At 26.6% G+C, this 25,999-nt stretch overlaps 3 protein-coding genes across 3 annotated transcripts; 1 reads left to right on the top strand and 2 right to left on the bottom strand.

Annotated features, from left to right (window-relative positions):
* Positions 1-2,859: 2,859 nt before the first annotated feature.
* On the bottom strand, positions 2,860-16,421 carry LOC122855965 (myosin-VIIa). The gene is made up of 8 exons (XM_044157677.1): positions 15,964-16,421; positions 14,050-14,156; positions 13,123-13,185; positions 11,587-11,839; positions 9,552-11,523; positions 9,423-9,458; positions 4,864-9,262; positions 2,860-4,780 (listed from the first exon to the last, which is right to left on the bottom strand). The coding sequence occupies exons 1-8, from the start codon at positions 15,986-15,988 to the stop codon at positions 4,535-4,537; spliced, it is 7,101 nt and encodes a 2,366-aa protein (XP_044013612.1). The 5' UTR covers positions 15,989-16,421; the 3' UTR covers positions 2,860-4,534.
* Positions 16,422-17,144: 723 nt separating this feature from the next.
* Positions 17,145-18,369, top strand: LOC122854101 (speckle-type POZ protein B-like). Its single transcript, XM_044154513.1, has 2 exons — positions 17,145-17,876; positions 18,343-18,369. Exons 1-2 carry the CDS (start codon positions 17,145-17,147, stop codon positions 18,367-18,369), a joined length of 759 nt encoding a protein of 252 aa, XP_044010448.1.
* A 1,015-nt stretch (positions 18,370-19,384) lies between these two features.
* LOC122855940 (2-oxoglutarate-Fe(II) type oxidoreductase ppzD-like) lies at positions 19,385-25,784 on the bottom strand. Its single transcript, XM_044157646.1, has 6 exons — positions 24,523-25,784; positions 21,045-21,160; positions 20,753-20,868; positions 20,525-20,672; positions 20,266-20,445; positions 19,385-20,052 (listed from the first exon to the last, which is right to left on the bottom strand). Exons 1-6 carry the CDS (start codon positions 24,614-24,616, stop codon positions 19,699-19,701), a joined length of 1,008 nt encoding a protein of 335 aa, XP_044013581.1. The 5' UTR covers positions 24,617-25,784; the 3' UTR covers positions 19,385-19,698.
* Between the last annotated feature and the right edge of the window lie 215 nt (positions 25,785-25,999).

Genomic DNA, 25,999 nt, shown 5'->3' with positions numbered 1-25,999 from the left:
ATTAAATTTTTTAATTTTGGTGTGTATTTAACAACTGCGTATATTCAATGTATAGTAATGAATTCACATAGTAATTAATTATTTTTGTATTAAAAGTACGAAGATAATAAATTAATGAAAATTGTTGATGTTAGTAGAATTAAATATCAACTAAAAGTATTTTTATAGTGACAATTTTTTTTTGCCTTTTGATACAAAAATCAATAATGAATAATAAAAATAACAAGTGCATATGCAATTTTTATATAGTAATTAAAATAATTAATACTGACGTGTCCATGCAAAGCATAATATATAAACAAAGTCATCATGAAGAACATTGTCAGTTGCAACTGGACAAAAGGACAAAGAAGAACACGTTGTCAAAATGAAACTAAAAATACGGCCGATGCAATTGCTTGTATTTATTATTTTTGTGTCATTGATTTCTGCAAATTACATCAGTGATCATTTAAAAAATTTAACTTATGTAAATGCTCAAGTTGATGCTGCAGCTATTGATACAATTAAATTTTGTTTTTCAAATGAGGCAAAACATGGAACAGTCTTTGTTGGTAGTGTTGAAAATTTTAACATTGATTTACTCATGAATTATGGACCAGTTATTATTTTTGACAATAAATCAATGACAGCTGATGATGGATTATTGAATGAAAATTACAAATTAAATATTTTTATCGTGACACTTGAGCCTGATTTTGAAATTAATATTCAGCGATTGAAGAAATCACCATGGTGGAATCACGAAGGATTTTTTATCATCATTAACAATGGCCTATCTGCAAATACAACAAAATGCAAGAATGCTAGAAATATTTTACAAAAAGCCTGGAAGGCAGATATATTACGGGGAATATTTATTTGTACTGGTGGTGAAAATAATCGTGTTAATTTTTACACATTTAATCCATTTACAAATCGAGATGCACCGTCTTTTTGGAAAAAATCAAGATATGTTAAAAAACAAACTGCAACAGCAGAAGATCAATGGACTCTTTATCATCGACAATATAATCCAAGTGAGTAACCAATGTAACTAATTAATTTATAATAATATTATATGCATATACTATTTTTTATTTTTTAGAATTATTAAACTGCAAGTCTCTTGATTACGACAAAGCTCGTCGGTTGGATGGCTATCGAGGAATAAAAGTGGCTTTTAGTGGCACTTATATGCATGAAGAACACAAAGCATTCATAATATTTCTGTATGAACAACTAAATGTAACATTATCATATACAAAAATAGACGACTCTAGAGATATCGATAGCCAAGGAATAGAAAATAGCCATATAGGAAAGTTATTAGCCAACGGTTCAATAGATATGAGGCTATGGTTTCTACCACTGGCCTACATGAAAAATATTGCAATTTCTGAAATAGTTTTAACAGACGGTGTAAGTTTTATAAGTCAAGATCGAGGTAAAAAAAGTATGTTTGATCAAATTTACGAATTATTTGGCTGGCGATTAATTTTGATTATTTTATTTTTCTCCGCCACAACTGTTTTAATGTTTAAAATTTGTATGAAAATGGATGTTGATCTTGGAATATTAGAAATAATTAGAATGTGGAGCAATGCAGGTTTTTTAAAACCACCAATTGATTTACCATCGAGAATTTATTTATTTGGAATTTTTTTTCTAGCTCTAATTTTATGTTCAGTTTTTCAAGGTAAAATTCTCGGTTTTCAATTGAATCCAAGTTCAGAAAAAAATATTGATACTGAGAATGATCTGATTGTAAAATTTAAAAATCATAAAATATACACAACTAAACTTCACTTAATTTTTTGGATAAAAAGTTGATTAATCGGTATACAACAATAAACAATGCTGATTATTGTATTGAACACGTTCTTAATGATTCATCAAGTGTTTGTATGCATGTAATTTCATTGTTAAAAGAGAAAGCCTTACAATATCCACAATTGTATTTGGCAAAAGAGCCATTTATTAAAGTGTATGGAGTTATGGCAATGCGAAAAAATTGGCCTCTCACAAAGCGTTTTAATAAAATTTTAAATAAAAATATTGAGCATGACCTAATGAAATATAAATTATTGCATGTAAATAAAATACGAAGTAATAATGGTACATCTGATGAACCAAGACCACTAAAACGTCAACATATATATTTTGCACTTAAATTTTTAGCAACAGGATTGACTGCTGGATTTTGTATTTTTATTATTGAATTATTTTGGCATGATAGAACAAGATCAATCATTTCACAAATGTCAATTCATCATTTTATTAAAAACATCAAAAGAAAGCTAAAAATATAATTGATATTTGAAATTAATATAATAAATATATATGAGTGACATAATCAATAGATCAATGCGTATTTTCATTTTAGTGTGTATTTAAAAATTGTATATTCAATGTAATAATTAATTCACATATTAATTAATCATTTTATTTGGTAAAAGCACAAAAAAAAAGAAAATAATTTTTTTATTTGTTGTAGAATTAAATATTAATAAAAAGTATTTTCATAGTGATAATTTTTTTTCCTCTTTACAAAAATTAATTAACAATTAAAAAAATTATAATTGTAGTAAAAAAAATATAATTGAAATCGTAAAAATTTCAAATTTTTTTTTCAGCAAGCAGTTGATAGAAAGAAAAAAAAAATTCCAACCGAAATAATGATCATAAAATTTGCTGAAATAATTAAATTAGAAACTCAATAAAGTTAAAACAATTGAATTGAATATTTTATACAGAGCATTTATTCTTTTTGTTCATATAATTATACATTAACATCAATATCAATAATAATTGTCAACTAATATTCATGACCATATTATTATTGATATAATAATAATAATAAATGTTATTATTTCTTCCTCCAAAACACACTATTATTTGTTCTTCAATAAAACGACCGCATTTCGAATTAAAGTCCAAAGGTCTCTCCTTTTTTTATTTTTTATTTTTCATCAAATAAATCGAATGTTATTTTAATTATTTTAATTAATTATTTTAAAAAACTCATCAAATTTATGTGTATACTTTTATTTATTTTTATATATCTAAATCAACTATTTCGACAAATACATATGAAAATTTAAATAAAAAAAAAAAAAAACAATTGTTATTATTATAAATTAAAATTCAATTCAGACAAAAATGTTTTTTTTTTGTTTTTCATTTTACAATAATAAATTGTAAATTTTTTAATTAAAAAAAATAATATGTAAGTATATTTATATAAGTCTTTGGGCCAATTTGCAGCTCAGTGTGGATTGTATCGCATATAACAGCCTTGATTGCCAATTAAATATTGGTTTATATTATTCATAATAAAATTATTAAATTAACTTAAATAATATTACTAATTATTAATGACAATAATTCATTTCACAACCTAAATTATTCTATTAATTTAAAAAAAAACCCTATCAGCATTTAAAATCATTATTTTTCATTTTTCAAACAATTATATTTTTCAACTATACATAATAAATTTGACTCATTTATAAATAAATATAATTATTAATATTATTTATATTTATTTTTTTAATTTATTTTTTATTTTATTTTCACAACGCCCATGATCATATAACTACAAGCTATTTATGGTAACGATTTTATTTTCAATTTAAATGTTAAAAAAAAAATCATTTATTGTAACAACTATGATTAATAATAATCATATTTAAAAAATTACAATAATTGAGATTAATTTGACATTTAAATTAAAAATCATTAAAAGTTTATTTAAATTATTTATACACAATGTTACTATTATTATTATCCATAAACTATTAATAATAATAAATTATCATTTGATAAATATCAATAAACTAGTATTTATTAATTTATTAACAATAATAATAGCAGTAGCATTGAGTAGCTTCTATTAAATAATTTAAATACACTAAATTATATAGTCAATTATTAAAATCTGTACAATTATTATTATTATTTATTAATTAATTAAGTAATTAATAATAATTCAAGTACTCAAAAGGCACACACTTGCCTCAACAATCGTTCATCATTAATTATTTTAATACTTGTTATAATATATTTAATATTTCTTTGTTTTTTTTTTTTCATTGTTGATATGATACAACGAGGTGTTAATTTATTTTTTTTTTTGTAATTATTTCAACTATTTTTTTCTATCAATAATAATAATTAGAAAGACAATTTAATAATAATTATTTAAAGTGTAAATTTTTGTTTTTTTGTACAAAAAAAGTGATTTAAAAAAGAAATTGTATTATCAAGTCAACTTTGGTTCCACGGTCTTTGAGAATTAAATTCTATGGCAGTTTTTTTTTTGTTTTTTTGTGACAATAAGTCGTATTTTGTTTAAATATAACAATTGTTTTTTTTTTGTTTTTAAACTTAGATAATAAATAATGGAAGAGATAATATATACCTATGCGAGTTAATATATATAATTAAAAATATTAATTACAATTGAAATAAATCATCCTCCGGTGATAACAGTACAGTCACAATGCAGATAGGCCTCATTGGTTAATAATTATTTATAATGATTTATAATAATTTATCCAGCTTGTGAATGAATAACTGGAGCACCACGATGTAATGTATTTGAAGCTGGACGTGATTTATTACGATTATTTGTTGGTGCTGCTGATGATGATACAGCTGTTGTATTTATTGTTTGCTGTAAATGTTGATTCACTATTTGTGATGATGGTGATGATATTGTTGTTGCATGTTTTGGCACTTCTGGTGGCATCTGCAGGACTTCAGTATATTCACGAATTAAATTTGCTATTTGGCATGCCTGAAAAATAAAAAATAAAATACAAATTAATTTATAATAATAATTTGATAAATAATTAAAGATAATGAATAATGAATTAATACCTGAGATGTTGTTAGTATGACTTTGCTTTGTTTTTTATCTGTTCCAGTAATAATCATAAGACAATTAACTGCTGGACTAAAACTAAGAATACTACTGTATTCATAAGTACATAATGCATTTCTTGAACGATGCTCAAGTAAATGAAGACCATCTTGATCAACAGCAAGCCAAAGTACTCTTGGCCAATTTGATGTAAATGATTGCATAACATCAAATATTGTTGCTTTATGAAGTGGCCATGATTGTATAAAATTAAGAAATGCTTTTTTGGCTTCAGATGAATTCATATTTCGTAATGATTGATGATGTTGTACAACACCCTCAACAGATATACTTGGTACAATTCTTGCTGGTAAACAATGACTAGATATTGTACGATATTCTTGTCCATTAAATGGACCATTATTATCTTGACAATCACCAAGTTCAAGTTGTGCTTGTAGGGCTGTTAACATCATTGCTTCTTTTTCAGTTATTGGAAAACGATCAGCACGTAAATCATGTAATACTTGATGATATAATAATTCTTTTTCAACTGGATCATCAAGATTCATGTATTGATCAAGGAAAAGATGTTTTTTAAATAAAAATAAATGATGACCATGTTTACGTGGATGTTGTTGTTGTGGTTGATGTTGATGTTGTTGTTGTATCATATTATTTGGTGAATTATTAGATGAAGCAGCAGCAGCAGCAACAGCCGCAGCAGCAGCAGCATTTGTTGCATTTCTATAACGTTCCCATTTTGACATAACATCAGCAATTTTTTCATCAGCCATTAATGATCTATCTGTTGATCCCAATACTTCATAAATAGCATAACCCATAGCATTTTCACCAAGTCCAATTTTAGCTTTTATTATTTCCATAACATCACGTGCTGTTGCTGATGGATTAAATTCAACAGCATGATATTGACCATCCATAAAATGAAATCTAGCATATATTGGTCTTCTATTAATTGTACACATAATTTCTTCACGACTTGGTGGCCATTGACGTCTACGTGTACCTTGGGTTTTGTATAAACATTTTTCAGCAAATCTTGAATATTTACCTTCTTCAGTAACATAATCACTTGAACAACGTTTAAGATGTGACATTAAATATTTTCTAATTGGTTTTTGTGGTGGTAATATTACTGAACATGCTAATGATAATAATGCCCAATGACGTAAATTAACACGACTATTTGGATCTGGATGATCTGTTGTTTGTTTTATTAATTGTAAATACAATTCACCAAGTAATACCTCTTTTCTCATACAACGTTCCATAACACTTTGTATTAAATTAACATGTTCATCTTCAACTCGACGTACAGTATCACCATTTTGTCCAAGACCAGCATATGTTAATATAAGTTGAAATACATTTAAAGCAATTGGCTCTTCAGTATCTGGTAATTTTGTTAAACTTTGAGTTATTAATTGACGACTAAATGCCCAATAACCATGTGGAAAACCTTTATATGTTTCACCATTATCAGTACCATGACTACCATGTTCTTGTCTTAATTTTTCAATTCTATGTTTCGACAAACGTCTCAATGTACTACGTAAAAATCCAACACCAGAATCTTGTGGTTTTCTAAGTATATCACTATCAACAAGTGCTCTACGACAATTTATTAAATTATGATATAAACGTACACGATCTTCATTTGTAATACATTTAATTTTTTTAGTTTGTCCTTCATTTTCAGTTATCCAACCAGCCAATGACGGACAATAGCTAACAATGAGACTTCCTATTTCATTTTTTTGTGGTGTTTCAAATACAAAACATTTATGTGAACTATCTGGATTATGTCTCAACAATGACAGTGTTATAAATGAATCAGATGGATCTAACATAATACTTTCAACATCTTGATAACGATATTCTGATAGTACAAATTTATCATCTGGTTTTATTAGCATTAAACCATCACAATTAATACCAAGTATAAGTTGATTACCATATGACCAATAGCCACGATATGTTACGTTAAACATTGTTGTACCATACAGTGGATACTGCATGACACATGATAGATAGAGTACTTTTGCTGTTAGCTCAGAACGACTTGCACCATATTGTTTATGTGCTTGTGCTATTATTGGTATCCATACATCATCACCACGTGCACGACTTATTCTATATGGCAAAAAACAATCAACTTCACTGTAGTAATCAAGTCTATCATTATCTTTTGGATCACCAAGTGCAACTTGTGCCTGTAAGCCAGCCAATTGTAATGCAACTTTTTCTGATACTGGAAAATCATCACATTTAACAACATTATATACTGCTTGTGAATAAAGCATATTAACTTCAACTGGATCTTGTGATAGCTCACGTGTATTACGAAATAATCTTCGTTTAAATACAAAACGATTATCACCAGAGCCAAGTGTTGCTGTATTTGTACCACGTCTCATTGTTGAAAATGACGATGGTGATGATGATGATGAGTTTGATGAGGAAGATGTTGATGTTGATGTTGAAGATGTTGAAGATGATGATGATGTATTTAATTTACATGATTTAACTTCCCATGCAGCAATAACATCATAAAGATAATCATGTGCACGTACATGCTCTTCACCATCTGGTCTACTTTGATATATTGCCCAGCCTTCAAGTGAACGAAGACCTAATTTTTCAGCAAGTTTTGCTGCAGCATCAGCAGCAGTATCTGTTGGATGTACATCAATTGCTTTAGTACGTCCATCTAAAAAGAAAAATCTACAAACAATTGTACCAAGACGACGCATTGCTGCAATTTCAACTGTTGATGGTGGATATTGTCGACATGATACCTTTGTATTTTTACAATTATCAATACACCATTGTACATACTGTCGTAATTTACCCTCGAGTATTAAATTTTTCTTTAAAAATGATACAAAATATTTATACAATATTTTACTTGGTTGAAATGCAACAATTGCCAAACACAACAACAACCATACACGTTCTGTCCATTCAATATTTGGATTATTTGTTGATTGACGCATACATTGTACTAATATTTCATCACGTAATTCTTCACGTTCAATACCATGACCAATTATTGTTTGTATAACAATACTTTCTTGTTCTTGTTTCATTTCACCACGTAAATATTTACACAAATCACGAAACATTGTACATGCTGTATTAACATTATCTGGATCATACATGTGTATATGAGAATTTGGAATACTTGAACCTTTGTAATACGTAACCATTTCATATTTTGGTATAAATTCAACAATTTTACCACGTGATTTACGTGTTAATGTTGCCATTATTGTACCCTCTGGTGATTTTTCATGACTATTAAAATAATTTTGAGCAAATTCAACAATATCATGATACAATATTTCTGGTTCAATACTTTCTTTTTTATCTTCAAGTTCTTGTAATTTTTTCTCGACTCTTGTTTTACGACGTTGTTCACGTTCAGCTGGTTGTTGATTTAATTGTTGATCATTGTTAATTGATTGTTGAATTTGTGCTTGTTGATGTTGTTGTTGTTGCTGTGGTATTGTTACTTGCTGCTGCTGCTGCTGTTGTTGTTGATGATGACGATAAGCTATGTTATTATTATTGTTGTTGTTGTTATTGTTGATAATATTATTATTGTTGTTGATGTTGTTATTATGATTAATAGCATTATTAATATTAACTAAATTTCTTGCTGCTTCTGGTCGTATTGCTGGTGTTCCAACAATAACTGGTGCTTTGATGATAATTTTACTTGGTGGAATTGGAGGTGGTAAAGCACATCCACTTTCACAAATACCACCATTGCTAATATTGCTAATATTGTTATTAGCACCATTTGGTATTTTTAATGTTGGTGTTCCAGCTGTATTTCCATTTGTATTAATTACTACTGGACTTGCTGGGTCATTTTCATCTCTTGGAAGTACTGACTCGTAAATTGGCTCAGTATTGTCTTCAGATGAGTCACTTAATACAGAAGTAGATACTGGTATGTTTGAAGTGACAACAGGCTCAACACCAACACCATTATTTGTAGGCAATGGTAATGCTGATGGTAGTGGTGGTGGCGGTGGTGGTGGAGGTGGTTCTGTTGGTTCTGGTAAACTTGGTTGGCCTAATTTAACATTTCCATTTCTTATATTACCATCAGATGAATTTAAATTTGACATTTTTGAATCAGATTTTGCAATCATTTCCATTTCCATTTGTATAACTGTTTCTAATTCAGCATCAAGATCAGTAACAAGTTCATCCATACGTTCACCAATTTCTTCAATTATTTGATGACTCTTTGTTGACTGTACATCGGATAAAAATGAAAATAAATTATCCAAATCAACTGATTGTATTTCTGTTGTTGCCATTTTTGAATTTAATTGTTCTGCCATTTGTGAAAGTGCAGCCATTTCTTCTTGTGCTTTTCTGTAATATTAAAATAAATAATTATTAAAATTTATTATTGCATACATTATTAAAAAGAGCAAAATAAGCAGCAAATAAAATTAACAAAAATATTGTACATAATTGTTGGCCAGCAGTATGTCATTTAAAAAAAAAAAAAAAAAAAAAAAAAACAACTTACCCAGATTCCATTCCAACAATACCATTGTATTGAGTGCTACAAATTTATACACAATATATATTTTCTCAACTACTACCTTATTAATAAAACTTTTATTTAGAAATAACAACTTTAACATAAATAAAATACCTTTGACTATCTTCAAGTGCTTTTTTATCTTCCATTAATTTACGTTCTTCTTCAATACGTTCACGTTTACGCATTTCTTCATCAACTCTTCTCATTTCACGTAGCGCAGCAGCAACTTCACGTGCAAATACACCACGTAAATGTGATTGTATAACAATAGCTGCACGTCTTTTTTTAATAAACATAATACGTAATTTCCAACCACGATATGCATGTTGTACTTTTAATGCAGCATCACGTATTTGTTTATATTGTTTTCTGGCAACATATGCTTTCCATATTTTTTGTATAATAATAGCATTTGTTGTAACCATACGATTACGTGAATCTTCAAATGGTTCATGTACATAACTTCTTAAAAAAACTTTAGTACGTCCAATTTGCCATTCAGTATCAGGTATACCCTGACTACGAATTAAACATCTTGTTGCTTCACGATCATCTTTTGGTAGCATTGTACGTCCCTTAACAAGACAACGATATCTAGCAACAAATTCACTAAATGGCATGTGAATTGGAAATCCTTCTTTTCTTATTCTAATAATATCAAGCATTCCTAAATATTTTAATTGATCAAGTACCAATTTTTCATCATAATTATCTGGTATTTTTTGCATATTTGGTTTAATACAACGTGCATACCATGGTGTTGTACCTTGTAATACATCAACTAGTGCTTGTAATTGATATCTAAATGAATCACATAATGTTGGTTTACCTTTTGTTGTTCCACGTGACATTGTTGTCATATTACCAGATGCTCTTGCAACAGTACAACTAAGTAAATCTTGATAAACAGTTATTTCTTGTACAAATTCATTTGTACTTCTTGACATAAAATCAAAAAATACATCTTGTTGTACATCACGATTTTTTTCAACAAAACCAGCAACAGTATATGTCACACAACCAGCATAATGTTTAACACCAAATTCTTTTTCCCATTTTCTACGATCATCACCTTTAACATAACACAAATGTCCATCAAATTCAGCATGTAAATTTGTTAAATATGCTAAATCAGAACCTTTTGGCATATGACATTGTTCAGTTAATAATTTAAGTACACATCTTGGTGGTTTTTCAATTAATTCAAGACACAATGTATTATCAGTAAATGTTATATGTGAATATTGTATTTCTTCTTGTCTATATAATTCTTGTTCAATTGCAAATACATAATGATTAAAAAATTTATGTAATTTTTCATTTGTATAATTAATACATAATTGTTCAAAGCTATTGACTGCAAAATTTTCAAAACCAAATATATCAAGAACACCAAGAAATCTTGATATATCTTGTCCTGGATTTGTGCAATTATTAATATGATTTATAAGCCATACAAATGTACGTGAATATAATGCTTTTGCCATTGCATGACGATTTTCTCTTGCCTCTTGTACCTTCAATGGTATTTCCGTAATATTACCACGTACATTTATTTGTCGTACCAATACAACACGTGTTAAATCATCAATATTTAAACCCAGCAATGGTGCTATTTTTTCAATAATTTCAATGTCTTTATTTGTCAACTGACAACGTTCACCGTCAATGTCATCAAAACATAAATTACCAAGCCATAATATTGCTGATAATACACGATAAATACCCTCACACATTTCTGATGGTACTTGAAGTACATTAAATGCCAATCTTAATGCATCTAGTTTTTTATTTTCAGATATACCATCAATTTTAATACAACCAGATTGATTTAAATATTTGTAATTGTCAGCTGATACTAATTTATATTGTTCAGCAAATTCTTTGTCACGTATACCACCCTCAACAAGTTGATAAAATACATGATAATTACGTTCACCAGGACTTTGAAATGTTATTCTTGATTGTTCAAGTAAATAATCTTGTATAATACAACCTTTTATCATCCATTTACTGTCGAAACACACTTGCATAAATTTACCAAAACGTGAACTGTTGTCATTTCTTACTGTTTTTGCATTACCTACAAATAAAAAAGCAACATTATAAATATTATATATTAATATAATTTAATATTAAAACATACCAAAAGCTTCAAGTATTGTATTTGCTTCAAGAATTTGTTGTTCAACCCAAGTATCAACATTACTCGTTACCGAGCATAAATATTGTAATATAAATTTTGTTGTTTCAGTTTTACCAGCACCAGATTCACCAGATATAACACAACTCTGATTAGTTCCAGTATTTTCAAGTGAACGATATGCTGCCTCAGCAAGAGCAAATACATGAGGCTCCAATGCACCCATTTTTTGTCCATGATAACGTTGAACATGTTCCTTTAAATAAAAATAAAAATAAATAATGAATTGCTCTTATAATAAATAATATAAAAAAAATATTTATCCTATAATTTATTAATTGTTGATGGCATTTATTGCTGAGGCCAATATCCCCATGATTTTTTTTTTATTTTGCTCCATTTACATTCTAGGCCAGCAACCCTTTTTGCGCTTGTCAACCCGATTCAATGACCAACATGACAATGATGGCACAGAAAAAGCATAATAATATTTTTCCATAGCGTTAGATAATTATAAATAAAATTATCATCATCATCATCAAATTTTTTTGCTACATAAAAGTCAATGTGCGCTACACATTACGATCAATACACGTAGGAGCGCGCATAAGAACATTCGCCGCACCTTCAACCCTCTGTGCCTCCTTTTTTTTTTTAACTTTTATTTTCTATTATTTTTCTAAAAAAAAAAAACAAGCCTTTCTTCCTGCATTAAAATACTAATCATATTATTTTTATACAGCTATCACGAGTATAAAAAAAAAAAAAAAAAAATCATTTATTTATAACTGAGATAAATGACATTAAAATAATTAATTGATTAATGTAATTATAATTAAAAAAAAAAAAAAAAAATGTACATGTGCATAAAGATAAAGCTAATTGGTAATAATAAATTATTATTGTTTAATTTTGGTTATTTTTATCATGAGAGTAATATTAAAAATAGATAAATGATTTCGTTTCGTCTTTGATCTTTTTATGGAACAAGCAAGAAACCAACCAACCAGCCAACCAACCCCAAGGCCTTCAAGGGTCAGATCTCGGTCATGTCACTCGGATTTCTCTTGGGGTCATAGCACTTACACTCGTGACACTAAATCCTCTTCAAGAAAAAAATTATTAATCAAGTAGCTATTGTCAACAAAATGTATCACATTGTATTTACAATATTATTTTTAACAACAAATTAATCACAAATTTTAAATTTTTAAAATAAACTTTGACCTAAAAATAAAACTCATTTGTGTTTTTTATTTTTATCATCATTTAATTGATAAATAAATTTTGCATTTTTAATTGACCTAAATAATATAATAATATTTTAATTAAAAAACATTATTATTGATTTTTTTTCTTTAAAAGATTCATGAGGATAACAATACGTGCTCGATGTAACGGAACATGATTATCTGTATTCAGTTGAGGTAGTTCCGGTGGATAAATACCAGCAACAACAACGACACAACATGACGCCAATATTTTTATATATTATTTATTAAATATATATTAACATTTAAACAATAAAAAATTAATTACCATTGTGTAAGCATCAACTTCCTTGTAAGGATTAACAGCAACGAGAATTGAACCAGTGTATGTCTATTTGTTAAAAATAATTAAGTCAAGAAATTTATTTATTACCAAGTTTTGATGAAAAAAAAAAAAATGACGTCAATATGTTGAAGCAATAAAAATCCTGAGGCATTTTTTTTTTTTTTGTTAAAAGTGTTACATGTGAAATTAACATCATGTGCTAGCGTCATTTGAATGCTCAAACGATCAGGGACACACCAGTGACTCATCAGCATCACCACCCAATTTTTTACAAACGTCATAGACCCTATGTAATATTATTATTATGAATTTATATTTATAACACCCCAATATCACCCCACTGAGTTGAAATATTGCAATGTATATACATACTGTGTAACATTGAAAAAAAAAAATATATAAATTGATTTTTTGGGGATATTTGATTTAAAATATCGGATGTAGCTAAGGAAATTTAATGTAAATGATAGATGAGAATATCAGGATTATTGATGATATATTTTTAAAATTTTTTAATTTAGTGTTATGTGTTGGGGAGGAGCTTGTAGCCGGTAATATGGGATAATTCAATAATAACCACGAGATAATAATTATGTAAATAATATTCATTAAAAAAATAAATATATAAATTTGGGATAATGTAAAGAAAATGTGGCAATGTGTGATACATCATGATGTTGTTGATGATAATCATTATCATCATCTAGCACTGGGGAGAAAAAAAATACCAGCTGACTGTGTCAAAAGATAATAAACATGTTTCCATGGTAACTACAAGAGCCAGCAGAAACAGCAGCTCTTAAAAAAATACAGAGTCTATAACTGGGTGGTGATAATGATGATGAAGATGATGAAGATGAGGATGTATTCTTAACAACAAAAATAATATTATATTTATCAAAAGGATACGTATATTTGATCTCGAGAGTAACGAACTTGAAGATTTTGATTTATTCCAATTTCGTCAATGTCACTTATGACAGTCATATCTGGAACACCAGACTCCGGCCTGGAGCCTGAAACAAAGATAATAATTATTTAAGTACATAAACTATATGACCATGACAATGTCTATCTTAATAAATTTATTTATAATTTTTTTAACACACACACACGCAGGTGTACCAAAAAATATATTCGCACAAATAATAATGATAAATCTGCACCTGCTGAACCCAATTGTCCAGCTCTCTCCCTCTCAAGTTTTCTTGAGGTCTGGATAAATAAAATATACCCTCGACAGCTGCTACCAATCTGCCACACAATATTCAATTCATTTTTTTTTTTTTTTTTTTACGCAGATTTTTTTTAAACCATAATAATTTTATTCGAAAAAAAAAAAATGTATTTTTGTTATTTTTGCTATTTTAGTCAAATAAATATTCAATTATTATTATTATTAATAATTAATAATCAAATATTATTTATTTCATTCAAAAGTATTTATTTTTTTTTATTTTTATCACATCCGTTTCCGTACTTTGACTTGACGCATAAATTAAAATTTGTAATGATATTTTTCTTGAAAATTTTTCTAATGAAATGAAAAAAAAAATTTCTAGTTAAAATAATATTTCATATGGATAAATAAAAATCATAGTGAATAACAGTAGCAACAATGAATAGAAAAAAATTTTTTAAATGAAAAAAAAATATATACAAAGTCACATTGTGTAAAATAAAACTTTTTTTTTTAATTTTCAAATATGTGTGCTAGTAGAAAAAAATACCACTACAACAATAAACAATAATAACAATGATAACAACAATAACAAAAACAACAACAATAGTATATTTCATGTGTCACCACAACCCTTTTTTTGCATTCAACCACCTAGAATATTATGTCACACTGCAATTCACCCCAGCAGTTACACCCTCGTTTTTAAATTTATTTTTTTTTTTGTTTTTCTTTATCATACTAGAACAAAGTGCAGTACTAGAAATAAGTACACATTATATACATATATATATTAAATTTTTTTACATTTATATATAATTAATCTAAAAAAAAAAAATATATTATTATTATTATCAACAATAAATAGGCCAGACAATGATTTCGAAATAATTTTTTTTCTATTAGTCATTTTTCTAATGACAGTACTTTTTTTTTTATTTCAATGCTGAGTGTCATTAAAAATATATAGCATGTTTTTTATTGTTAAATAGTAATTAGCCATGTTTATAGTACATGCAACAATGACATTTGTTTTTATTATATATATTTAAAGCATGTTATTTTGATAAATTAATATCTTGTGTCATGTTTCTCAAGTGTGGCATGGCATATACAGACGAAATATTTTTTAATGGAAATTCCAAAAGTGAGCAATCGAAAAGAGAAATATCCTGTCATATGACTCATCCTTATAAAATTTAATATTACATCTCTCAGGTATTTTAAAAATTTTATAAATCTTATTCATCCCTTGGAAAATAAAAAAAATATAAAAAAAAATACAACGAGAATGTAAATTTAAAATGCAAAAATGTGTATAATGTAATTTAAATTTTAAATTGCAAAGACATTTTTTTTTTATTTTTTAATATATTAATTATGTTTAAGAATTAAAAATATAAATTATTTATTATATGGCATGCGTATTGGTGCAAACTCCACCCTTGTAAATTGTAATCGACTCGGGCGTATTCCACCCTTAATAAAAACATTAAAACATGCTGCAAATTTATCGAAATAAATGATGAAAAAATAATTTAAATAAATTCTCTACAATAAATAGTAAAAATATTATTAATAAATAACAGCTAAGCTAAGCTATTATTATTATAAATATTTAATTTTTAAAAAATAAAACTCACCCTGAGTAAAATGCTTGGCAACCATGGTGGAAAAAAGGGAAATGATTGTGTCAAAAAATAAAAAAAAGATCTCCTTCTAATACAAAAAAAAAACACCAACAAAAAACTCAAATAAATTTTATCAATAAATTAAATAATCATCACTTGCACTTGATAATAAAACACTTGATAATAATAATCACATTGTTTATTGTTATAACACTAGATGATAATTTTTATTATTAAAAAATAAATAATAATAATAAATGTAACAACACGCGGGAAATTTTTTTATTATAATTTAATAAATTGATTGTTAAATTGTGTAACTGCATTTCTTTTATTATTAATAATAACTACTTGTTGTTGTTGTTATTGTTTATAAATAAATTTCAATTATAAAAATGCATGTTATGTATTGAATAATGAGTAATGCAACTCGAATCTCAATGCAACTGTGGCTGGCAATGGCCTGCTGTTGACTGGAGCAGACTGGAGCGACAGCGACAGCGACTGCTCCGCGACTCGTACATTTATTTTTTAATGTTTTTTAAGACCAACCAACCAACCAACTTTGGGTGACAAGCAGGGCCGAGTAGGGTGACAAGCAGTGAGAGAGAGATAATAATATAGAATTGTTATACGCATGCGTATGTCATATTACATTTAAAAAAAAAAAAATTTATATATTATTATTTTGAAAATTAAAAAAATTTTTTAAAATAATAACAATGATAACAATATTAGTAATAATGGTTTGGATTAACAAAAAATAGGCCATCAGGGATTCTAACCAGAGTCGAACTGGCGGCCTCCTGCGGGCACCTGAGGGTAAGGCCGACGTGATAGCCTCTCCAGTGCTCTCCAGTCTCCACTGTCCTCCATACCACGGAATCTACTTGTTTGAATTGTCCTTTAATCAAGAAGACTAGACATACTAAGGCTTTAATTACACATAGACGTACTAGCTATTTTAACTACGTGACGTGACTGTATCGACAAGGACAAAAGCTCATCGGTTTCTCTCTCGGCGACACTTTTGAGTTTTGACGCTAGAGCTCGCATTCCAGTTTTATAATTTATTATTGTATTTCTGTATATATTTTTCTGTCATTTCACTGGTTAAATTGTACATATAAAAAAATATAATTGTGCTAAAAAGAAATTTATCAGTTTAAAAACGAATATTAATTAATATAATTATGTCAGTACATGCAAGACCTGGCCAGGGTTCGGTTAAACATATAATGGCAAAACAAGAATATGTTACTGATAGTCTGGAAACTTGTGAATTTACTTATGAATGGACAATTAAAAACTTCAGTCAGTATAAAAGGGGAATAATTGAATCATCAAATTTTTCATCTAATTTTTCTGATTTTAACGATGTATGGATTTTGAAAATAGATCCATTTAAAGGCTTCGAAGAACGAATCGAGGGTTTCCCGATATATTGTGTATCCATACAGTTAAAACTTCAATCATTCTCTTCTACTTCACCATTATTTACAAAATGTAAGATATCAATTCATCCTGACATTGTAAAAGATGAAGAATACGAGTTTGATAAGTTTCCAAAAGAAAGTGAATGGATAAATTGTATTTCAAGACCAGATTTGTCAAAGTATTCTGGTAAATATTTACTAAATGATGAACTTAAAATTTCTTGTACTATGACAATAACTAAAGAACGAAAAAATAATTCTCCTGTAATGTCAACATTTATTGCAACACCACAATTGGGTGCAGACTTGAAAAAACTTTTGTTAAATGAACAATCAGCTGATGTCATCATTAAAGTGGGACAACAATCATTTCGTGTTATCAAAGGAATTCTTGCAGCACGTAGTCCTGTTTTTGCTGCAATGTTTAATCATGAACAATTCAAAGAAAATAAAAATGGTGAGGTCGTCATTGAAGATATTGAAGAAGATGTTTTTAATGAATTTTTACATTATATTTATACTGATGAATCAAAAAATGTTAACAAAATGCCAATGGAATTATTTGAAGTAGCTGAAAAATATCAGGTTGATGGCCTTAGAAATATATGTGAAGAAGTAATATGCGGAACAATAAACTCTAATAACGTTTCAAGTATACTTATTTTTTCTGACAAATACAATGCTGAAAAATTGAATAAAAAATGTTTGGAATTTATAAAAACAAATTTACAAGCTGTTTTGTCAAAGGAAGCATTTCAAGTTAACAAAAAAAAGCACCCTGAAGTTTTTGTAAATGTTCTCGAGCAGTTGCTCTTGCTAGTGTCAACTGATTTAAATTCATCAAAAAAGGCTCCCACTCAAATAAGTCGATTTTGTACTCCTGGCAAGAAGGCTAGAGAAGTCTCTAGTCTTCTTGACGACTCCTGGTAATGCTAATTTTTAATAATTGTTTAAGGCATGTCCAACGCCTTGGCCAACTTGAATATAGAGTGAGACTGGCAGAAGAGATCACGACAATTACGTGGCTGTGTGACCACACATGCAACTTCTTCTGTCAGTTTGACTCTATGTTTGAACTATGCCAATAATTATACGTCAAAATTCCTATTTTTTGCGTCTATTTTTATTTATTAAAAAAAATCCACCGACAAAACTTTTTTCATATACGGCTCAAAATTTTCGTCTTTTTTCATTTTATAATATATCAGTTTTTCGAAATAGTCTCTGTATTTTTTCATATAGTTTCTAACCAGGTTTGTGTGAAGTGTACTCGGCTGGCCATAAGATTCTATGTATAACCTCCTTGAAAAATGTCAACTTTATTAATTAATTAAAAAAAAACCACCGACAAAAAAATTATAAAAAAATTAGGGATTGTGTATTATTACATAAATAAACTACTGTCAAAATTTAAAAAACTTCTTTGTATTTTTATTCCTTAATATGTTTTGTTTATTTATATTGTTATTATTGTTGTATAAATATAATAGCAGGCAGACGCAGTAGACAGCTACAAGTACAAACAAATGCCAGAGAGATCACTAGCTACTTGATGATGAAATCGAAATCGAAATAAAAAATAATTTAATTTATTGATAATTTGAAAGGTTTTAAGTAATAAATGAAATTAATTTTAAGTACAAATTTTATTTATTTATTTATGAAGATACTTCAAAATTGATATTGACAAAATATTATAATAATAATTAATTTAAATTAATAAATATTCTCTTGCGAGGAGAAAAAAATTTATCATTTTTTTTTCTTTTGTTTATCATCCAGGAATGACTTTAATAATTTTTAAAATTTAAATGCATTCCAAATCCTCGCAAGTATTATTTTATTAATAAAATTTTTTTTATTTTTAGCAGTCAAGTTTATTCTTTGTTTATATTCATTTTTATTCTCGTTTTTTTTTTTTTTCAATCAATCCGTCCTCTGACTTGCTTTCATTATTAAATAATACAAAAATCCTTTTTTTTTTTTTTTTTTTTTCGTTCAAATAAGCTAGTCAGTCTATTGTCATTCATCTTATTGTCGTTTTTATTTTTATTATTTTAAATTTAATTATTGACGTGCCATTTTATAACATTAAAAAAAAAAAAAAAATTAATTAAATTTACAATTGCTTTTGAATTTATCATTTTATCTAATGGCTATTAATTAATTTCCATCTAAATTTTTTTTTCAATCAACTCTTTCGAGATGATTCTTCATTTTGCTAATACATTTTTTTTTTTAATTTTTTAAATGAAAATAATGATTATTATGTGAGAAAGAAAAAAAAATGTAGATAAAAATCAGGATGAAATTAAGAAGCATAAGTTTCACGAAATCTACGCTGAAGATGATGATAAGCATTTAAGACACCACGTTTTTTTTTTTGCATACGACAAATAACTGGTTCCTCAATTGGAATTGGGATTTTAATGTCAAGTGGATCAATGACGACATTTTCATCAGGATAAACAAAGAAACCAATTGAATGACGACCTCGACGACAATTTTCTGGCACAACAACACGATGTTTCAATGGTGACAATTTTTGACTGGTCCACTTGGCTAAACATTCACCAGAATTAACAAGTATTGCACCTGGTAAATGGCCAACATGACCCCAACGTTGACTGTGTGGTGCTTGAATCTCAAGTCCACCCTCAGCATCCTAGGAAAAAAGAAACACATATATTAATAAATACCAAATGACAATTTAAATAAACAAAAATAGTATTTTCTTAATTAATAACAGTCATAATATTTTGATAAATATATTTATGACATACCACCAATATTCATTTATGTGCAACCAATCAAGGCTGCCGGAAATAAAATTAAATATGATTAATAATTTTTTAAATATAAATAAATATTTATTTACCTGTGCAAAAAGTGTAAAGGTACCAATGTCACAACAAGGTCCATATTTAGTTGATCCTTTATCAAGGCAAGATGGTGGATAATACATCATTCTCAATGCAGATTCATTGCCTTCATCCAATATATTTGCATGTTTGTTGACGAAATAATCTGGTGGTTGATCAATTCCAATTGACAAAGCCTGTTTACATTAATAATTTTGATTATATATTTTGTTATTTAATTTAAATAAACAATAATAGTAATTTAAAATTACATACGGTAAGAAGCATTGCTGATAGTTGTTTAAAATCACGAGTTAGTTCGTTAACAGCAACTCTAAAACTTGGTACATCTTCATCTGGTAGAGCATCATCAATACTTGTTACAATAAATTCATGTCGTGATTCTTTTTCTTCACTGCTGTATCTATAATTATCATCATCAAAAATAATTAATTATATTTTATATTCAAGTTTTTAAATGAAGTATAAATTAGGCAAACTTACTGATCAGCTTCTGGCAATATGTAGCCATGATCACAAGGTGGTACACGTTCAAATTTGGCACGTGATTCTTTTGGAAGTTCACAAAATGTATCAAATGCTCTGTATGCTGCTTTTATCTGTAATTAATAATGAAAATAATTATTTAACAAGCTTGTAGATGATGCTGATGATGTAATCATTGATCAAAATAAATAACAACAACAACAACAACTGTAGGTCAAGTAATTTAATTTCGTTTAGGTAGTTATCATCATCATCATGTAATAAGACAAATAAATAAAAATTAGCTTACTTTGCATTCTGGAATTCCATGGTTGACAAGAAATGCAGCTCCCTTTTCAGAAAGAGCTCGTACAAGTTTACTAGCAACTTGTTTCAACACTCCTTTTTGGGGACATCTTTCAGTGCCTGAAAATAAAAATTTATATTTAATAATAATCAACAACAATTGAACAAATTAAATAAATAAAAAAGTTATTATTATTATTATTATTGAAATAAGTGGTTGAATAGAAGCACGCTTTGGACTCAAGTACTTTTATTCAGTTCAATTGAGTTGAATTTAAATGATGACAATCGAGACGCGTTATGATACCATTCGTTATATTTCCAACGATTATATGATAAAAAATATAAAATTCATCATCACGAGACTGTCGTATCATTTCAAGAATTTTATATAAAAAAAATAATTAAACTGCTACTATTTAATCATAAACAATCAATATATTTATTTTTAAAACTTTCAAGTTTTATTATTTATCTCATTTCCAAGTAAATTTTTATCTCGAACTTTGGATTATTGATTAATATTAAAATAAGGTGTATATTTCCATTTGAAATATAACACATTTTAAAATAACAATATAATATTATTTTCAAGTTAATTATTTTTTTTAAATGAACAAAAAATAATGTGTATAGACAATTAAATTTAATAACCTTTGTAACAAATTATCGTCACATTTATTTAAACAATATATTTTTCGAAATTATATTTTAATTATTATTATTATCGACACAATGTGTGTCTGTTTTTTATTTTATTAAAATAAATATTATTTTATAATACGTATACACATGAATATTTTTTTAATTAAATGATAAAATTTTGGCCTTGATATGACCTTGTCTGTGGTAGAAAAATAAAAAAAAATTTTTTAAAAAATAAAGAAGAAGAACAAGTAGAAGCGATGACCGACCTTGAGTAAAGCCCATGAGTACAAATGTGCATTGAAATTTAAAAAAACTACATAACTATATAATCATCATTATCATCATCATCATCATCATCATCATCTTGATTCATGCATGCATGAAAAAACAAAAAAATAAAAAACCGACAAGTATTATTATTTTTAAAATAAAAATATATTTAATGAAAATTAATTAAACAATAATGATTATACCAAGGTTTTTTTTGCTACAAAAGACATTGATGACTAATTATTTTATTTATTTATTTATTTGTACAACAATGTCGTTATATTTATTGTTTTTTTATTTGTAAATTAAAGATAGTTGAAAAAGTCATACGTGAAGACAATGACGAACAACAACAGCATTTCATTATTTATTTATTTAAATGATAAGACCAAGTAGTCAATTTTTCAATGACGTCACTAGCGGAAGTATCATCAACAATAACTGTGCCATGATCATCATGATAATGACAAACTGATATAATAATAGAAATATTATTTCGAAAGGTAACATATATTTTTTTATTTTTTATTTCGTTTGTTATCTTTTGTTTAATTTTATTTTTTTATTATTTATTTTAAAATATTGTTTAATATTATTCGTGGAAATATAATTTTTTGTGGAAAATATTATTTAGATTATTAGCTTTAATTATGATGGTCATACATGTACATCAAACATGTATATAAATGTAATCTAACTATTTAAAAAAAAAATGAAATAGAAAAAAAAATGTTGTCTTGGTTTCTAAAACTTTCGCTTGTCCCTGAAAGTGATTGTTGTCAAGGAGGATATTTATTTATTATTATAAATTTATAAACAATAACTACATAATAATAAATATTTAAAAAATTAATTTTCCTTATTTTTTTTTTAAATATTATTTATGTTTTTTATAATCGAAATACATGCATGATTTTATCGAAAAAGTAAAAATTTATTTTTATAAAAAATTAACATCCATATGATGATGACTGAATCAATATTAAAAATAATAATAAATAAATAAAGAAAGAATAATTAATTATCAAAAAAAAGGATAATAAAAATTTTTAAAAAATTTAATAAATGTTGTTATGTGTTTTTATATATAAATGAGTTATAAAATGTATCACGAGGTAGACAGCTGATCACATTATTTTATGGATACACACACACACACATAATAAATAATATAATATACCTGTGAACATTCTTTTTTCAGGGACAATGAAAAAAAAAATTACATCTATTTACCAAGTGTAATAATAATTATAATATTAATGAGTCAGTCAAACTCAAATGTACGTAATAAAACAAAAAAAAAATATAATCATTTTTCGTACTCCACGTGTTGTTGATAATAAAAAATAAAAAAAAAAATTAAATAATAATAATATTTAACAATTATTATCAATAATTAAATAAACGATAATTTTCATGTAAATATTTAAATGTTTTATAATGTGTGTAATTGTGATTTTTATTTTCGAAATTTTTTTCATTTTCGGAGTAAATTTTGTATTTCGATTCGAAATTATAAATTAAATAATAATAATAATAATTTTTTAGGATCATTTATTTAATTTAGAAATTTAATTGTATAAGGAAAAAATTTTTAATAAATTTTTTAAACCAGATATAATTTTTTTTGTTTTTTAAGTGAATGCAATTTTTTTTTTTTTTTCACTTGGATCATAAAAATGTATCAAATTTCAATAAAAATAAGCTACTTAATATTTATTAGTTTTATTTGTTTATTTTAAATATTTAAAATACAATTTTGCGGTTTCGATAATATACACATGTAATGATTATTATTATTTAGTATGTCTACGTATATAAAGTGATATTGGCAGTCTGCCCGGTGCCACCTCTAAAATCAACTCTCGATATTGCCCACTTTTTTTTAATTAATCAATTAATTTTATTTTTTTTTTTCATTCAATCCACCCATAAACTACATTTCTTTTTTATCTAACTGCGAGAAATTTTTAAATATCTTTATGTATTTTTTTGTCTAATTATTTGTGAGCTATTTATTGAGTGAGTGACTAAATATTTCTGGGTAAATGAGAACATGAACTCTGGAGCAGTGTCAAATGTACAAAATTATCTTAGAAATAAAAAAAAAAAAAAATTAAAAGAAATAAATAAATAAATAAAAATAAATTAGAGAGAGGGAGAGATATTGGTCTAAGCAAAAATAGAATTTATTAATAAAAATAAAACTAAATTTCATATCAGAATATTTTGTCGTCTTCTAATTTTATAATTTTTCATTAAAATAATATTATAGACAAGATAAATGTACAGTCATTCAATTGTACAATTTATGTCATTGTTTAAAAATGACAATAATAATAATTAAATGATGTGTAATTCGAGAAAATTAGAGTCAATATGCATACTTGAAAATTAAAATTGAGCCGACAATTTTGTTTTTTTTATTTTTCATTTTCAAAAGAAGATGATGATGATGACGATAACAATAATAATATTTATAGGTATATTATAGTTTTTTGTTTTATTATATTTGTATTATTATTGTTAATAATAATTGGTAAATAAATATTGTTGCAACTTACCCATGTGGCCAAGATCAATTATTGGAATTTCACATTTGCTGACAAGAGTATCACGACGCTCAGAGAGAATCGTTGGTGGACCACAGCAACTCATTTTTATCAATTAATTAATTAATTATTTAAATAAATAAATTAATAAAAAATGTATTTTTAATTATTTTAAAATAGCCTGGTTGATTTTTTTTTTTTTTTTTCCTTTTTGCTATTTGTTTTTTTAGGCCAATGGCTTCTTTTTTTTTCTTTAATTTTTCTCTCTTTTTTTCCTCCTTTTATTTCAAGTTTTATTTTTTTTTACAAATGCAAACACTAAATATATACAGAATACAACAACCATATGTATGAGTAATTTGTCATTATCATGAAATACTATTATATATATTATTTTATATTTTTTTAAACTTCCCAATTGTATTTGCGTTTAAAATTTATTTCCAACAGACAAATAAATTGAGTTAAAATTTTTGATAAATAATTTATAATATCAACTGATGACAATTATTGATGAATGATAAAATTTTAATTGATAAATAAAATGATTAAAAAAAAAGAAAAAAAAATACACCAATGGTCACAATACTCGTTTTTTTGCTATTGGCACAAAAAATATCCATGAAAATATCATATTTTTGTATATTTTTACCACGTTTTTCACTCTCACGCACAGCTATTATTATTATTTTAAATTTTCTCAAAAATATATAATATGTATTAGTATGTGCAAAAAAAACACAATACCCCAACACACACACACACACAGTCAAATAAAGTATTGCTTCACTCAACAAAACAACACAAACAGAAAAAGTAACCGACTGGATATGAAAAACTGGAAATTCCAAGTACAAGAAGGAACGTTTTAATCTGTGTGTGTGTTAATTTAAATATGCGTGCGTGTGTGTGTAAAATATTTTAATGATTAATGAAATAATATATTTTTCAAATATTAATATGTATTAATTAATTAAAATATCAAAGGATGCTAACGGTAGCCGTAAGAAGAGGAATATAATTTATTGTGATTATGTGGCTGAATGTAATGTAATGTAACGTGGCTTCTTGATATTTGTTGGCACATGCTATACTTTTAAACACAAATTAAAAAGACAAAAAAAAATATATAGCCAAATGAATTTTGTAGTTGACACAATAAGAATTAAAACACAACTGAACAAGCGAGCAAAAAGGCAACCAAGGCAAAGCACAGCAAAGCAGCAGCAGAGGCAAGCAGAGGCAGCAGCAAAGGCGGTGGTGGTGAATGATGTTTGTTATTATTATGCCTGGTTGGCTGGCATGTCTATCTCCATGGAAAAGGAGCAAAAGAGAGAGAGAGAGAGGCTGATAAGGGGAACACACAAGAGAGAGTGTCAACCGAAAGTTTATTTACGAATACTTACGAAATTAACCGAGCCATAAACATTTAAAAATTTCATTTCATTTTTTTTTTATTTCTCTTTTTTTGCAATTGATGATGGTGATG

Source organism: Aphidius gifuensis, linkage group LG4 (assembly GCF_014905175.1).
Source record: "Aphidius gifuensis isolate YNYX2018 linkage group LG4, ASM1490517v1, whole genome shotgun sequence".
Taxonomy (NCBI): Eukaryota; Metazoa; Arthropoda; class Insecta; order Hymenoptera; family Braconidae; genus Aphidius; species Aphidius gifuensis.
Note: the sequence above shows the minus strand (reverse complement) of the source record. Positions and strands in the feature narration are given on the sequence as shown.